General features: G+C 51.7%; 1 protein-coding gene across 1 annotated transcript in view; it reads left to right on the top strand.

Moving 5' to 3' along the window:
* Nucleotides 1-8,371: 8,371 nt before the first annotated feature.
* The window catches only part of ace (angiotensin I converting enzyme (peptidyl-dipeptidase A) 1), a 15,758-nt gene continuing 7,909 nt past the window's right edge, over nt 8,372-16,220 (top strand). Inside the window, 14 exon segments of the mRNA XM_080521861.1 lie at nt 8,372-8,695; nt 8,698-8,747; nt 11,148-11,315; nt 11,426-11,513; nt 12,318-12,461; nt 12,623-12,814; nt 13,392-13,489; nt 13,614-13,783; nt 14,197-14,420; nt 14,502-14,646; nt 15,048-15,146; nt 15,578-15,700; nt 15,770-15,975; nt 16,127-16,220. The exon segment at nt 16,127-16,220 is cut by the window's right edge and continues 43 nt beyond it. Of these exon segments, the coding sequence (XP_080377987.1) occupies nt 8,521-8,695; nt 8,698-8,747; nt 11,148-11,315; nt 11,426-11,513; nt 12,318-12,461; nt 12,623-12,814; nt 13,392-13,489; nt 13,614-13,783; nt 14,197-14,420; nt 14,502-14,646; nt 15,048-15,146; nt 15,578-15,700; nt 15,770-15,975; nt 16,127-16,220 (1,976 nt within the window). The 5' untranslated portion in view covers nt 8,372-8,520.

Raw genomic sequence — 16,220 nt, 5'->3', positions numbered from 1 at the left:
GGGAGGTGAGGTGAGGTGAGGTGAGGTGAGGAGGTGAGGTGAGGTGAGGAGGTGAGGTGAGGAGGTGAGGTGAGGAGGTGAGGTGAGGTGAGGAGGTGAGGTGAGGTGAGGTGAGGTGAGGTGAGGGGAGGGGAGGGGAGGGGAGGTGAGGTGAGGTGAGGTGAGGTGAGGTGAGGTGAGGTGAGGTGAGGTGAGGTGAGGAGGTGAGGTGAGGTGAGGAGGTGAGGTGAGGAGGTGAGGTGAGGAGGTGAGGTGAGGTGAGGAGGTGAGGTGAGGAGGTGAGGTGAGGAGGTGAGGTGAGGTGAGGAGGTGAGGTGAGGTGAGGTGAGGTGAGGTGAGGTGAGGGAGGGGAGGTGAGGTGAGGTGAGGTGAGGGGAGGTGAGGGGAGGTGAGGTGAGGTGAGGTGAGGTGAGGGGAGGTGAGGGGAGGTGAGGTGAGGGGAGGTGAGGTGAGGTGAGGTGAGGTGCTCCCCACTGCTCCACCGAATCATCAAATCATGAAAAACGTCATTAAACTCAGAACTTCTTCCAGATGTTTTACTTCTCGTTCACTTTTAGTGAGTCAAGATGAGGCTGCAGCTGCTGCAGATGTTTTGGTTCTACAGCTGATGTCCAGGTGTTTTGGTGTGTGTTGGTGTCTCCAGGTGTCCAGAGGCTGGAGGCGGGACGAGGACGAGGGACGAGGGACGAGGATGAGGGACGAGGGACGAGGGACGAGGATGAGGGACGAGGACGAGGGACGGGTCCTCACCAGGGACAGCAGGTTGACGGAGGACTCCAGGTCCCGGACCTGCAGGCTCTGGGAGTCCAGCAGTCTCAGCAGGGTGCCGGCCAGGCTGTTGATCTGGTAGGTCACGCTGGCCAGGGCCTGGGCCACCAGGGCCTTGGTGGAGTCCAGGGCCCGGGTGGAGTCCGGGGCCCGGGTGGAGTCCGGGGCCCGGGTGGAGTCCGGGGCCCGGGTGGAGTCCGGGGCCCTGCTGCTGTCCTCCGCCTGGACGGGTCAAAGTGGGCGTGGCTTTAGAAGCGTCACACGTTCTGCAGAAGACGAAGGGCGTGTCTCACCTGCAGGTACTGGTTCTCGCAGTACTCGGCCACCCGCTGCAGGTTCTGCTGGTTCTCCAGCAGACCCCTCCGGGCCCCCGGAACCTCCTCCAGGATCTGAGCCACCACCGCCGAGAACCTCCGCTCCGTCATTCCTCCGTCAACTGAGAGCCGCTGGCTGCTGCTGAATACTTTAGTGAGGAGGAGGGAGGAGGGGGGAGGGGGGAGGAGGGAGGAGGAGGGGAAGGGGGAGGGGAGGGAGGAGGAGGGAGGAGGAGGGGAGGGGGGGGGGGGAGGAGGAGGGGGAGGAAGGACGAGGGAGGAGGGGAGGGAGGAGGAGGGAAGGAGGAGGGGGAGGGGGAGGAGGGGGGAGGGAGGAGGGAGGAGAAGGGAGGAGGGAGGAGGAGGGAAACACCACCTCAGGGTGCAGATTCAGAGCAGCTGGTTTCAGGGCGGAGCTGCAGGAACCTGAACCAAAACCGGGTCAGAACCCTCCAGAACCCTCCAGAACCCCCCCCCAGGCTTCATCAATGCACAGGATCCTGATCAATCTCGTCCCATTAGACTGAAACTGTTCAGATCCAGACTCGTGTGGTTCCTCTACAGTCCACCAGAGGGCAGTGTTGTCCAGGGAACGCTCCTGCAGCCCCCGTGTGGCGGAACGAAGAACTGCACCTCAGGTTTCACTCAGAGCTTCGACCTGCTGAAACTCTGATGACAAAGAGAACCGGAAGTACTGGACCTTCCTCTGCAGCAACGTGAGTCTAGAACCTGTTCCTGCAGAACCAGCAGCTGAAACAGTCCAAACCTCACAAATCCACGAACGCTGGGTCATTTTAAATGTTCGACATTGTGAAGCAGCATTAAAGAATCCAAACCCCAGAATCAATAACAAGGTGACCTCGTCACGGCGGGACGGCGATGATGAAGCAAAAACAAAAGATTCTTCATCATTTAGTAAAAAGTGTGATCAAGTCATGAGCATGAAATGATTATCTACATAAAAGTGTTTGTTTCTATTGTCCTAGAAATTAATTTCCCCTCAGTCACGTTGTCACACAGGAACAGATTATTATTATGTTATTAATTACCTGAGGAACTGTAAACCTGCAATAGTGTCATAAAGAGATTATCTTCTACTCTATTCTATTCTATTCTATTCTATTCTATTCTATTCTATTCTATTCTATTCTACTCTACTCTACTCTACTCTACTCTACTCTACTCTATTCTATTCTATTCTATTCTATTCTATTCTACTCTACTCTACTCTACTCTACTCTACTCTACTCTACTCTACTCTACTCTACTCTACTCTACTCTATTCTATTCTATTCTATTCTATTCTATTCTATTCTACTCTACTCTACTCTACTCTACTCTACTCTACTCTACTCTACTCTACTCTACTCTACTCTATTCTATTCTATTCTATTCTATTCTATTCTATTCTACTCTATTCTATTCTATTCTATTCTATTCTACTCTATTCTATTCTATTCTATTCTATTCTATTCTACTCTATTCTATTCTATTCTATTCTATTCTACTCTATTCTACTCTATTCTATTCTATTCTATTCTATTCTATTCTATTCTACTCTACTCTATTCTACTATATTCTATTCTATTCTATTCTACTCTATTCTATTCTATTCTATTCTATTCTATTCTACTCTATTCTACTCTATTCTATTCTATTCTATTCTACTCTATTCTATTCTATTCTATTCTATTCTACTCTATTCTATTCTATTCTATTCTATTCTACTCTATTCTATTCTATTCTATTCTATTCTATTCTACTCTATTCTATTCTATTCTATTCTATTCTACTCTATTCTATTCTATTCTATTCTGTTCTACATTCCACATGGAGAATGTTTTGCAGCGTCATCCATCCATGTGAGGCGTCGTCGTTATCAGCTGCTTGTCACTCATTATAAAAAGTAAAATAAATCCTTATCTTTCCAATTTCAAATGATAAGAGACATTAAAAGCGTTTATTCTTTTATTGGACATGATGCAACCTAAACACATTTCAGCCGCCATCGCCGGGTGTCGCTTGAATTTCAGTGTTTTAAAGTAGATTGTGGTTGAAGTCAGTCAGTTGCTGCAGAATTATTCATCTTACTTGTTATTTCTGGAGTTTGTGTTTGGTTTCCTGCGGTTCTATTTGAGCCCTGATCTATTCAGGGAAAGACGATGAAGTCAAAGTGATTCTTAATTAATGTCGGGGCAGAACTGAACTGGTTTCAACGTGACGTCCAAACACGAGGAGCTCTGCGTCTCCACGACTCATCACCCTTCAGTCACGATTCCCAACTGCCAGCGGCGAAGCCTCCTGCTTCTCTGAGTCTCAGAAAACCATCGGATCGGTGTGAAGAGCAGCGATAAAGAGTTTATGGGGCAGATAGAGCATCTGCAGGGCAGATTAGCTGTACCGGGACGGACGCCGCTGCTTTATGGTTTTGTTTTCCTCCAGACAAGCGTCTCAGGCTGCAGCTTGATCTGGAGACGAGCCGTGACTCTGTGACTCTGTGACTCTGTGACTCTGTGACTCTGCGACGCTGCGACTCTACGACTCTGTGACTCTGTGACTCTGTGACTCTGCGACTCTACGACTCTGTGGCTCTGTGACTCTGTGACTCTGTGACTCTGCGACTCTGCGACTCTGCGGCTCTGTGACTCTGCGACTCTGCGACTCTACGACTCTGCGGCTCTACGACTCTACGACTCTACGACTCTGCGGCTCTACGACTCTGCGACTCTACGACTCTGCGACTCTACGACTCTGCGACTCTACGACTCTGCGACTCTGCGACTCTACGACTCTGCGGCTCTGTGACTCTGCGACTCTACGACTCTGCGGCTCTACGACTCTGCGACTCTACGACTCTGCGGCTCTACGACTCTGCGGCTCTGCGACTCTGTGACTCTGCGACTCTGCGGCTCTGTGACTCTGCGACTCTACGACTCTGCGGCTCTACGACTCTGCGACTCTACGACTCTGCGACTCTGCGACTCTACGACTCTGCGGCTCTGTGACTCTGCGACTCTACGACTCTGCGGCCCTACGACTCTGCGGCTCTGTGACTCTGCGGCTCTACGACTCTGCGGCTCTGTGACTCTGCGACTCTGTGACTCTGCGACTCTGCGGCTCTGTGACTCTGCGACTCTGCGACTCTACGACTCTGCGGCTCTACGACTCTGCGGCTCTGTGACTCTGCGACTCTGCGGCTCTGTGACTCTGCGACTCTACGACTCTGCGACTCCATGACTCCAGGACTCCGTGACTCCATGACTCCACCTTCACACCCGGGTGGTGTTCAGCACTAAATAAAGGTGTCAGCAGATAAGAGACAGCGAGTCTCTCCAGGTTCAGATTCCCTGTTTTCATTGTGTCTCAGTGGACAAACTGTCCCAAAGCTCTTCTTTGTCTTTATTTGACACAGAAACTTCAGCCAGAACCTTTTGATCCTGAGACGGACTGAACCAGGACTGAACCAGGACTGCAGGACTGAACCAGGACTGAACCAGGACTGAACCAGGACTGCAGGACTGAACCAGGACTGGAACTGGAAATATATTAACTTTATGTTTGGACCAGTTAGTGATTCTCATGGAACCTTTCAAATTATTACCTGGTGGTTTCACACATTCACCCCCAGGGTGACGTCCAGGAGCCTCCCTGGTGACCAGCAGGACCAGCTTCATGAGGAAACAAGGTCTAAACACAAAGCCTGGATCTCCATCTTGTCAATAGGTTGATTTGAGTCTGAGTTATTCAAACTGTAGATTGATTGTAGCCTGCATCTTGTCCCGTTTGTAACAATTCACCACTTCATCTTGTCCCGTTTGTAACAATTCATTTCATCTTGTCCTGTTTGTAACAATTCACCACTTCATCTTGTCCCGTTTGTAACAATTCATTTCATCTTGTCCCGTTTGTAACAATTCACCACTTCATCTTGTCCCGTTTGTAACAATTCATTTCATCTTGTCCCGTTTGTAACAATTCACCACTTCATCTTGTCCCGTTTGTAACAACTCACCACTTCATCTTGTCCCGTTTGTAACAATTCACCACTTCATCTTGTCCCGTTTGTAACAACTCACCACTTCATCTTGTCCCGTTTGTAACAATTCACCACTTCATCTTGTCCCGTTTGTAACAACTCACCACTTCATCTTGTCCCGTTTGTAACAATACACCACTTCATCTTGTCCCGTTTGTAACATTTCACCACTTCATCTTGTCCCGTTTGTAACAATTCACCACTTCATCTTGTCCCGTTTGTAACAACTCACCACTTCACAGTCACACGTCCATCAGCGTGAGACTCGCCTGCTGGGGGAGATTGGAGGCAGCGTCCAATCACGGCCTCGCTACAGTCCACAGACTTCTATTAAAGGAACAGCCAAATTCAATTACTGTGGCCGACACACACACACACACACACACACACACACACACACACACACACACACACACACACACACACACACACACACACACACACACACACACACACACAGTGTCATTGTCTCCGGTACACGACAGTGAATTCAATTCCAATTAGTCTCCAGCACCTGATGCCCGTTTCCTCCTAAACTTCTTTTTCCCTCTACGAGCTGCAGGCCTGAAAACACACCTGGTGGAAGGTTTACTCTCATGTGAAGAATCTCTGTGTCTATGAAGAATCTCTGTATCTGTGAAGAATCCTGTATATGTGAAGAATCTCTGTATCTGTGAAGAATCTCTGTATCTATGAAGAATCTCTGTGTCTATGAAGAATCTCTGTATCTGTGAAGAATCTCTGTATCTATGAAGAATCTCTGTATCTATGAAGAATCTCTGTATCTGTGAAGAATCCTGTATATGTGAAGAATCTCTGTATCTGTGAAGAATCTCTGTATCTATGAAGAATCTCTGTATCTATGAAGAATCTCTGTATCTATGAAGAATCTCTGTATCTGTGAAGAATCTCCACAGACTCTCCTTCTGGATTCACTGATGAAGCCCCGTTCTGATTGGTTTTGATGTTTGTCACCAGATGAATCAGTGAGTCTCACATGTCAGACGTTCACACGTTCACACCTTCATCAGCAGGAGATACTAGAGATACTAGTTATCTCTTCAACGTGACGTGAACCTGCTGAACCGCTGGTCTGATTCTTTCTGCACCAACCTGGAGAGTCGAGCTTCTTCACTTCCTGTGTTGTGTCTAATAAAGACTCTCGTCTGGATTTAATCGTCTCCGATTGTTTTATTGCCAAACGGCCATAAACGAGCGAATCTTTTCCGAACGAGTCACGTTGTGCTGCGACGTGCGTTTGGCCGTCCAGGAGGCGAAGCGTCCGCCGTGACGGGAGGGCGACTTCCTGCGACCTGCAGATGGAATCACGAGTCTCGTGTGGCGTCGACGATCACGACGGCTCAAAGGTCAAACTGGTCGTCCGAGTTCCAAAGTGTCTCAGAGTCCAGAGCTTTTATCAGCTTGTTTTGATTCTCCGGTCGGACGCGTCCTTGTTTATTAATCAACCAGCAACAACCTTGATTTGTTATGCAGTGCAGCTCAGAGGGAACAGAGAACCAGTTAGAACCAGTCTTGAGTCATGGTGGTGTACCAATTGGGAACGTTGGGAGTGGGGGGGCGGGGGGGGGGGGGTATGGCTGCGTTCACAGCCTGTACATCTTGAACTAAACGCCATTCTGTGAGCGAATCTTCTTCACCGGGACGCCGAGTCATCACAGGGAACGCCGAGTCATCACAGGGAACGCCGAGTCATCACAGGGAACGCCGAGTCATCACAGGGAACGCCGACGCTCAGAAACAGGTGTAATACCATCAGTGGCCTCTTGGCGGACTGGAGGCCGTCGCTGTGAGGGGCGGTTCCTGGACAGTGTTTTTATGGGGCCTACGTCACGCCTCCTGGAGGCCCAGGGTACTGGGGGGACGTCAGGTGGTCTGGGTCTTCAGACACCAGGTGACGGATCGTAGAGCAGAACACGTAGCGTAGCGTAGCATCGCCGTTTATAGACGATTCCTGAACGCGGAGTAGAAACATGGAGGATTTGCCCACGTGGGCAGCAAAGTGTGAACTTCCCCAAATCTGGCCGGAATGTGCGGTGACGAGTCAGTGGTACGAGTCAGTGGTACGAGTCAGTGGTACGAGTCAGTGGTACGAGTCGGTGAGGAGTCAGTGAGGAGTCGGTGAGGAGTCGGTGAGGAGTCGGAGAGGAGTCAGTGGTACGAGTCAGTGGTACGAGTCAGTGGTACGAGTCGGTGGTACGAGTCAGTGGTACGAGTCAGTGGTACGAGTCGGTGAGGAGTCGGTGAGGAGTCGGAGAGGAGTCGGAGAGGAGTCAGAGAGGAGTCGGTGAGGAGTCGGTGACGAGTCGTGACGAGTCGTGACGAGTCGTGACGAGTCGTGACGAGTCGGAGACGGTGCAAAGAGAAAGTTGACGGGGGATTGAGCTGAACTGAAGTGACGCCGCTCAGTCAAAACATGTTGATGAGACAGTCGGTCAAACCACGAGGACATTTCCTTCACACACTTCATCAGAGGACACGTGACGTCCAGAGGACGTCTTCAATGGACACTTCATGAGCAACAGGCTCATTAGCAGGTTCTTGTTCTGATATGCTAACGTGTCACAGGTTCTCGCAGGAATGACGAGTGAATTCTCCACTTCCTCTATTCTATTTTTAACCAGAGCAAGTCAGTGTGTGTGTGTGTGTGTGTGTGTGTGTGTGTGTGTGTGTGTGTGTGTGTGTGTGTGTGTGTGTGTGTGTGTGTGTGTGTGTGTGTTCTGCTCTCTGGAGGTCCTGATGTTCAAAACTCTCCCCATCCTCTCCTCCCCCATTCCCCCTCTCCTCCTCCCCCCCCCCCCCTCCCCCTGCTCTCTAACCCCCTCCCTCTGTAGTGGCTGAGCTGAAGGAGGGAGCAGAGGAAAGTATGTCGTCCCTCCCAGGCTCTCTACTGCTGTGGAGGATCCTCCACCCTCCAGCCTCCAGCCTCTACCCTCCACCCTCCAGCCTGCACCCTCCACCCTCCAGCCTCCACCCTCCAGGCAGATCAGAGGAGCGTTGCTGCCCCGGACTGTCAGTCTCTCAGAGAGAAACTTGGCTCAGATCAGATGAATCCCGGCAGGTTGTTGATCAGAGACTGGCGGGAGGGGGTGGAGCTGGGGGGAGGGGGTGGAGGTGGTGGAGGGGGGTGTGTCAGGTCTGTGAAGTGGTGAGAGGCGAGGCTGCAGAGTGTGGGCTGGGTCAAAGTGACACTTAAAAGAGGCTGGCGTTGGTTCCCGTTCACTCGGCGGCAGCAGCAAAGCGGTCGTCAGCAGCAGCAGCAGCAGCAGCAGCCCGGGGCTCAAGGTGTGTCTCTCCTCTGGACCAACGGTCGTTTATATTTTCAGCCAACGTTTCCACTCCACGCCGTCTCTGTCTGCCCCCGCTCCGTCGGTGGGCGACGCCATGGCTGCTGCTGTGGGCAGGTGTATGTGGCGGCTGCTGCTGCTGCTGCCGGTCCTGAGTGAGGCGCTGCCAGGCGGCTGGCTGCCAGGACACTATGACAACTCCACCAGCGACGCCGCCCGGTTCCTGGCCGACTACAACGGCACGGCGGAGGAGGTGCTGTTCCACAGCGTGTCTGCAGCTGGAACTACAACACCAACATCACCGACCACAACTCCAAGCTGCAGGTAGGACTCCTGGTCCCAGCGGGGGGGGGCTCTTTGCTGAAATGTGCTGCATCTCGTTACCACACATACATGGGGGTGGGGGGGGGGGGGGGGTCAAAGGTTTCCGGAGCTCGGCTCGGCTTCACTGGGAGACCACTGCTATTCATCTCCCTCCAGGATTTCATGCTCAGTTTCCTCCAGTCTGCTTCTCTCACTGGAAATAGAAACGAGCGCCTGCAGAGTTCTTCACTTCTGGACATTCATGCTAGAAATTCAGTCCAAAGCGTGCAGTTGTGAACACGCCTGATGTGTTTGCTCAATAACTTAGAAGCCGTGGGACATTGCGTCAGTATGAGACTGTCTGTCCACCTGCCTGAGACGTATCTGTAGGAGCAGCAGGGACACTGTCCCCCGGCAGCAGGACCGATGGAGCAGCAGAGGTGTGAAGTGTTTGGTTGCCTTCAGGCTCCGGAGCCACGCAGATATTCCACAATCTGTGTGCAACAAACCCATGAAGGCAGAGCGTTCGTCTGAAACACTGAAGGGAAAACCTCCAGAGGTTTTTCTGTTTGTTTATTTAAATGTCTGAACGCTTGAGCAGCTGTCTCCACGGGACACCGGGCCACTGGACAGGTGTAGAGGGGGACAAACATCATCAGGGGCAGAATCTGCTGCGCTCCACCTCCACCTCCACCTCCACCTCCACCTCCACCTCCACCTCCACCTCCACACTGCAGCTTTTCGGGGCTGGGAGGTGGAAGGAGAGAAGACGTGTAGTTTCCATGCTAAAGCACGTTTTTCTCCCTTGAACTGTTCAAAGCTGTGATCAAAGTGAGCCGGAGCGTTGAGCTGCATCTGATCCGCCAGCCGGGGGGGGGGGGGGTCAGGGGGGGGTCGGTAACTTAGCAGAGAGCGTTTCCACCGCCGGCGTCCTCTGCATGCCACACCATAAGTCAATTACAATAAAAGAAATAGACGTAGTGTTCCTGCCGCATGGAAGCCCATTAACTCCCATCTGCCCAACGCCAATATGCAAATGTGTGCATTCAGCTCGCGTTCCGGTTGGCCTCCGAGGTGAGAGCGACTGAGAGCAGATGAGACACGAAGAGGATCAAACAGAATCAAATCATGCGGAATGAGAAGCGACGCCTCCGACATCCAGAGCGAAGCAGCAGAAAGTGTTTGTGGCAGAAACTCCGCGGTTCTGCTTCACTTCAATCTCCCATTTCCTCGGTTTGAACAGTCAACCTGAGAATTTCCCCCCAAAACTTGAAAGGAGGAAAAGAAGCAAGGGGAGGATGTGTCTTTACAATCAATTTGAAATGCTGTGTTTTTGAAATAACTGTGGTGTGAGTGTGACGGCTGGATGAATGTGCTCACAAGCACTTTGTATTCCGGGAGTAAAGCAGTCAAACCAGCGGGTCACGGGAAGGGTTCTGCTCAATGTGCAGCAGAAAGACGTCGGTGGAAAGAGAATCAGCAGGAAAAGAAGAGCATTTTGTTCTTATCTTTATAGCGCGTCTGTGGTTGAGAATGTGATTATCCATGTTGAGGGGCGAGGACAGTCAGGCTGGACAAACCACTGAGGAGGAGACGGAGATAGAGAGGAAGAGCAAAGGTCAGAGTGATTACTTCACTGTCGCCACTGCTTCTCCTTTAAAGACGCTTATTTTAGCGACGGCGGGGAGAAAGACGGACCGGGGAGTTTCAGTCTAACGTATAAGTCTGGAAATACTGACTCATTTACCAAGAAGCCGCCAACGTGACACGGAGCAAACTGATCGTTAAAATAAAAAATAACCGATTTCCATGCATCACACAGAGCAGCAGCAACGCGTCAATCATTCTGAAAGGAGCCAATCAATATGCAGCACATGCAGCCTTGACACCTTCCATCCCTGCAGCGCCGCCGTCACGCCGGGGGGGCGAGGCGGTCGGCGACCTTCCAGAAAGCCATAAAGAAACGCTGCGGCGGTGCAGCGGCGCTCCGTCCTCACGAGGACACTTTCTGGAGAGGCGTCTCTTTGTTTTGGTGTCCTGCTGCAGAGAAAAGCTGATTGATCCCAGAGGGACACGTGTCCCCGGGAGGTCAGAGTGGACGTCGGAGCTGATTGGACGACAGACAGGCGGGCGATAGCGAGACGTCGCCAAGAAGCAATGAAACCTGCGATGAGATTGTGGGACAATCCAGACAACACATATTTTTTATTGTAACACAAATCCAACCCTGGAGGATTAATCCAGTGTGAAGGAATCACGGAATTAATCCTCCAGTGGGTTCAAATACCTCGGCCACCCTTTGTAGCAGCTGGTTGTTGTTGTAATGGAGGAACTGCCTGAAGCTCATTGCTGCTTCATGAAGCCTCTTCAGGTGACAGACCCTCGTCCTGGTCCTTCATCTCCGCCTCCTCTCGTCTCCAGGTCAACGCCTCTCTTGAAGAACAAGCTTTCTCTGAAGCCTGGGGCTCCAAGGCCAAGCAGGTCTTCTCCCGGGAGTTTCTCCACAGCCTCCACCCTAATGACAAGAAGCTGATGGAGAAGATCATGACTCTGGGTGCCGCCAATCTCCCGCAGCAGGAGCGCGAGGAGGTTCGTTTGGGTTTCACGGTGCTTCACGGGATATTTGCACAAACCAGGTTTTTGTTTGGCGCCACTGAATCTCTTTGATCACAACTTGTGGTTTTGCTTGTCGTCTCCAGTACAACACCATCCTGAGCACCATGGACAAGATCTACTCCACCGCCAAGGTTCACCCGCAGCCCAACGTGAGCTGGAGTCTGGAGCCCGGTGAGTAGAACCGCCTCGCAGGCCGAGCTCCGCCGCCGCGGCCTGCAGGCCGTCGCGACCACGCAACGATGTTTGAGGGGAAGTCGGGGGAGAAAAACATGCTGCGAGCGCTCAAGATCTCATCAGCCGTTGGAAGTAACAGGATGGGCACAATTACTTTGGAGGGGTGTCCACAGGAAGTGCTCTGGACGTGTTGAGAGAAGAACTGAAGAATGGCGAAAGTGCACTTCTACTGAACAATGGCTCCGCGTCTCCGTCACCGCCTGGACGAGGAGTCGGGACCCAAAACAACCACTTCCACCAGAGACTGTAAACAAGACTGGCGGTCCGTCCCGGAGCCGCGATTAGCGGCGTGTTGATCTCTGGGCGTCGCTCGCAGGGAGGGCGGCGTCTCGTCACCACGTCACTGTGAAAACAAAGCCTTCCAGCAATCCCCCGTTTCCACCAGATCGTCTCCTCAACTTTCACCTTCTCCTCGCCGCCACTTCCTACTTTTGGCCTTTTGAAGATAAATATTGTCTCAAGAGATTCCAAGAATGTCGCAGCTCGTCTCTCAGACGCTTTCGGCTCCGAGGTTCATCAAACACAAACACCTTGTCCAACCAGATCGTCTTCTGTGCAGCTCGTCTTCCTCGTAGACGTCCTCCATGTTTCCATGTCTTTATGACTGACGCTCTGTGTGTGTGTGTGTGTGTGTGTGTGTGTGTGTGTGTGTGTGTGTGTGTGTGTGTGTGTGTGTGTGTGTGTGTGTGTGTGTGTGTGTGTGTGTGTGTGTGTGTGTGTGTGTGTGTGTGTGTGTTAAAGAACTCACCCAGATCATGGGTTCCTCCAGGAGTTATAAGACGCTGCTGTTCGCCTGGGAAGGCTGGCACAACGTGTCCGGCGTCCCCCTGAAGAAGCACTACCCCCGCTTTGTGGAGCTCAGCAATAAAGCCTCTCAGGCTGATGGTGAGTAACCCCCCCCCGACCCCCCACCCCTGACCCCCCCCCCCCAAAAGACATTCACATTCCTTCATTCGGGAGTCAAACAAGGCAGAGGCTGAGGAGGTGGACGCAGCAGTGAGAAAGTCAAACCAACATGTCTGTCTGATGTCCTCACGGTGTCTCAGGGTTTGCGGACACGGGTGCAGACTGGCGCTCTTGGTACGAGTCTGCAACCTTTGAGCAGGACTTGGAGTCGCTCTACAGAACCATCCAGCCCCTCTACCTCCACCTGCATGCGTTTGTACGCCGCCAGCTCTACAAGCAGTACGGCTCCAAGTACATCAACCTGAAGGGCCCGATCCCCGCCCACCTCCTCGGTACGACCTGCACCTGGACATTCAGATAAGATAAGACAAGATTAGACAAGATTAGACAAGATTAGATAAGATTAGATAAGATTAGATAAGATTAGATAAGGTAAGACAAGGTAAGCCTGTATTGATCTCACAATGGAGAAATGTACTTGTTCCATTCTGCTCTTAAGGACTCTTGAGGAGGAAAGACAAGGAATGTGCAAACAGTTAGATAAGAGTAGAGGAATCTGATATACAATGACTATCAACTAACAATCCCTTCATTTCCTCCTGCTTTCGTAACATTCCTCTAACGTTCCAGCTATTTTAGTGGAAAAAGAGGATGTTTAACCTTTTAAGAATTTCAGAATACATTAAAATTGAAAGGAAATATGATCATTGACCTAAATGTTACAAAATCCACTGATGAGAAGAATCTAACTAAAGATGTTCGTCTGGTTCACTTAGTTTGTTTTTCTCCTTGGCTTTTAAAACCAGGATCTTCCTCAATGAAACATATTTGATAAGATATGGGATTTATTAACACATAGAAATCTGAAGGTTTTGCCAGCGTTCACTGTGTTTTCCTCCTCGTGCTCAGGAAACATGTGGGCCCAGACCTGGAACAACATTTACGACACCATGATTCCGTTTCCTGCCAAACCCAACATGGACGTGACGGACGCAATGAAGAGACAAGTAGGTTTGGTCAAACCGACGGACGAACCCAGACGTGATCGGCCGAACATGTTCGTCCTGTCCAGAGAGAGACGGTCTGATGCCCCCCCCCCCCCCCCCCCCCCCCCCCCCCTCCCCCCCACAGGGCTACAACGCCACGCGCATGTTCAGAGTGGCCGAGGAGTTCTTCACCTCTCTGGGTCTGGACGAGATGCCCGAGGAGTTCTGGGAAGGGTCCATGCTGGTGAAGCCTGAAGGCCGGGAGGTGGTGTGTCACGCCTCGGCCTGGGACTTCTACAACCGCAAGGACTTCAGGTGAAAGCAGCTCAGAGGGCCAATCCTGAACCAGCGCTCTGCGTTCATGATGTCAGATGAACGTCTTCAATGGCCGTTCAGGCTCGTCTTCCTCTGGTCGTTGTGAATCAGCCTGATGACTGGCTGGCGCCCAGGCTCTGGTTACACCAACACCATGAGAGTTGTGCTGGTGCCTTGAACCTGAAAGGAAATTAGTAGTCCCCCCCCCCCCGCCCCGCTATAACTTCCTCTATTAACGACTTTCAGAACCGCAATTCAAAGCTGGGCCACACCTTCAAAAGACTTTTGATGGTGTCATCCACAAACAGTGACTCCATGATTCCGAACAGTTTTATGTCCAATTTCCGGTCAAAGATATCGAACTTGATTCAATTCAAGCAGTTGAACTCCTGTCCCCCCCCCCCCCCCTGCAGGATAAAGCAGTGCACCACGGTGACCATGGAGCAGCTCTTCACCGTGCACCACGAGATGGGACACATCCAGTACTACCTGCAGTACAAGGACCTGCCGGTGGGCTTCCGGCGCGGCGCCAACCCCGGGTTCCACGAGGCCATCGGAGACGTCCTGTCTCTGTCCGTCTCCACGCCCAAGCATCTGCACACCATCAACCTGCTGGACAACCTCAGCTCCGACATCGGTAACGACCACCGACCGCAGGATCCCGTAGTGAAGGATCGACGCCGTCTGAAGGGACTCATGACCGAATGTCTCTGTGTAGAAACCGACACCAACTACCTGTTGAAGATGGCTCTGGAGAAGATCGCCTTCCTGCCCTTCGGCTACCTCATCGACCTCTGGAGGTGGGGGGTGTTCAGCGGAAGCACCCCCCCGGAGCGCTACAACGCCGACTGGTGGCACCTCAGGTACGACGGCATGACGAAACTGTGGAAACACACAATCAGGGAACATGATGTGAATGTTTTCTTTATTATTATTATTATTATTATTATCTCCAGATATGGTAAAAGACTTTTTAAGCTATTTTAACAAGACAAGCTGCCTCATATATCCAAACATATAACAGCAGAAGTAGAAGACACATCAAAATGACTAAATCTGTAGTGAAATGTTTTAAAGTGAAATTGGCAGCAGCAGTGAGGTTTGGGTTCATGTGAAGGTGAAGGTGTGTCGGAGTGTTTGTGTGACGCCAGGTTTTACTGGAAAACCGCCGACGGTTAACGGACACACAATGAAACGTAGGAATACGAAGCCGCCGTCTTTCCAGCTGTGGCCTGGTTTCACCGTCTCTCATTTCTCCCCGCAGAACCAAATATCAGGGCATCTGCCCGCCCACCCAGCGCACCGAGGAACACTTCGACGCCGGGGCCAAGTACCACATCCCTGGAAACACGCCGTACATCAGGTAGCGCCGATTGGCTCCAGACAACCAGCCTGACTTATTGCTCTTTCTAAACAGAGCGAGGTTTTATGCTCTCCGAGCCGGAATCGTATAAATCCCTCGTCAAGAGCAGTGAATGAAAAGATCTAGGAGGATCATTATTGCAGCTTTACATTGAGAAATTCTCTCAAAAGGCTGAAAGTCATGGCTGGATCGTCATTGTTGCTCTGTGAATAAAGTGGAGTCATTAGAGATCAGATGGGAGCCGCGGAGCGTTTTGTGTGAACGTTTGAGGAAATGACAAGAATCCCAGAATAGCAGGAAGCTTGACGGAAAGAAAAACCGTCTCCAGGCTCGTCTCACTTTTCACCAGAGCCTCAGAAGGCGATCACATTCTCTGCATCGCTAACTTCAGCAGCTTTACGTAGGATTCTGTGTGGATGTGTGTTTTGCAGGTACTTTGTCAGTTTCATCCTGCAGTTTCAGCTACATGAGAAACTCTGCCTGGCGGCGAATCACTCGGGACCCCTGCACACGTGTGACATCTACCGCTCGGCGGAAGCTGGAGCCATTTTGAAGTAAGTTTCACTCACAGGGTGCAGAAACAAGTATTTCCACACGTAACGACTCCGTCGTTCCTCCTCCAGGGAAATACTGCAGGCGGGTTCGTCCAAACCGTGGCCACAGGTCCTCCAGGACGCCATCGGCACCAACAAGCTGGACGCCGGCGCTTTAATGAAATACTTTGACCCTATTATCAAGTGGCTGGAGCTGCAGAATGTGGGCGAGACGCTGGGCTGGCCCGAGTTCAACTGGGTGCCGCCCGTCCCCGAGGGCTACCCCGAGGATATCGGTGAGGCACCGGAGGAGAAGGGAACGGCTCCGTTCTCATCCGCTTAACAAAAGAAGGCCGGCGGCGGGGGTTTGAATGGAGGGTTTGAATAACCCCGGAGAGCGCCGCCACGCCGCCACGCCTCCTGACTCCGCTCTCGCTTGTTAACCAGACAAGAACACAGACGAGGTTCACGCCAACGCTTTCCTGGACGAGTACAACAGCACGGCCGAGGTGGTGTGGAACGCCTACACCGAGGCCTCCTG

This window comes from Blennius ocellaris (assembly GCF_963422515.1).
Source record: "Blennius ocellaris genome assembly, contig: SCAFFOLD_152, whole genome shotgun sequence".
NCBI classification, from domain to species: Eukaryota; Metazoa; Chordata; class Actinopteri; order Blenniiformes; family Blenniidae; genus Blennius; species Blennius ocellaris.
The sequence above is the reverse complement of the archived record's forward strand: the minus strand, read 5'-3'. Positions and strand labels throughout refer to the sequence as shown.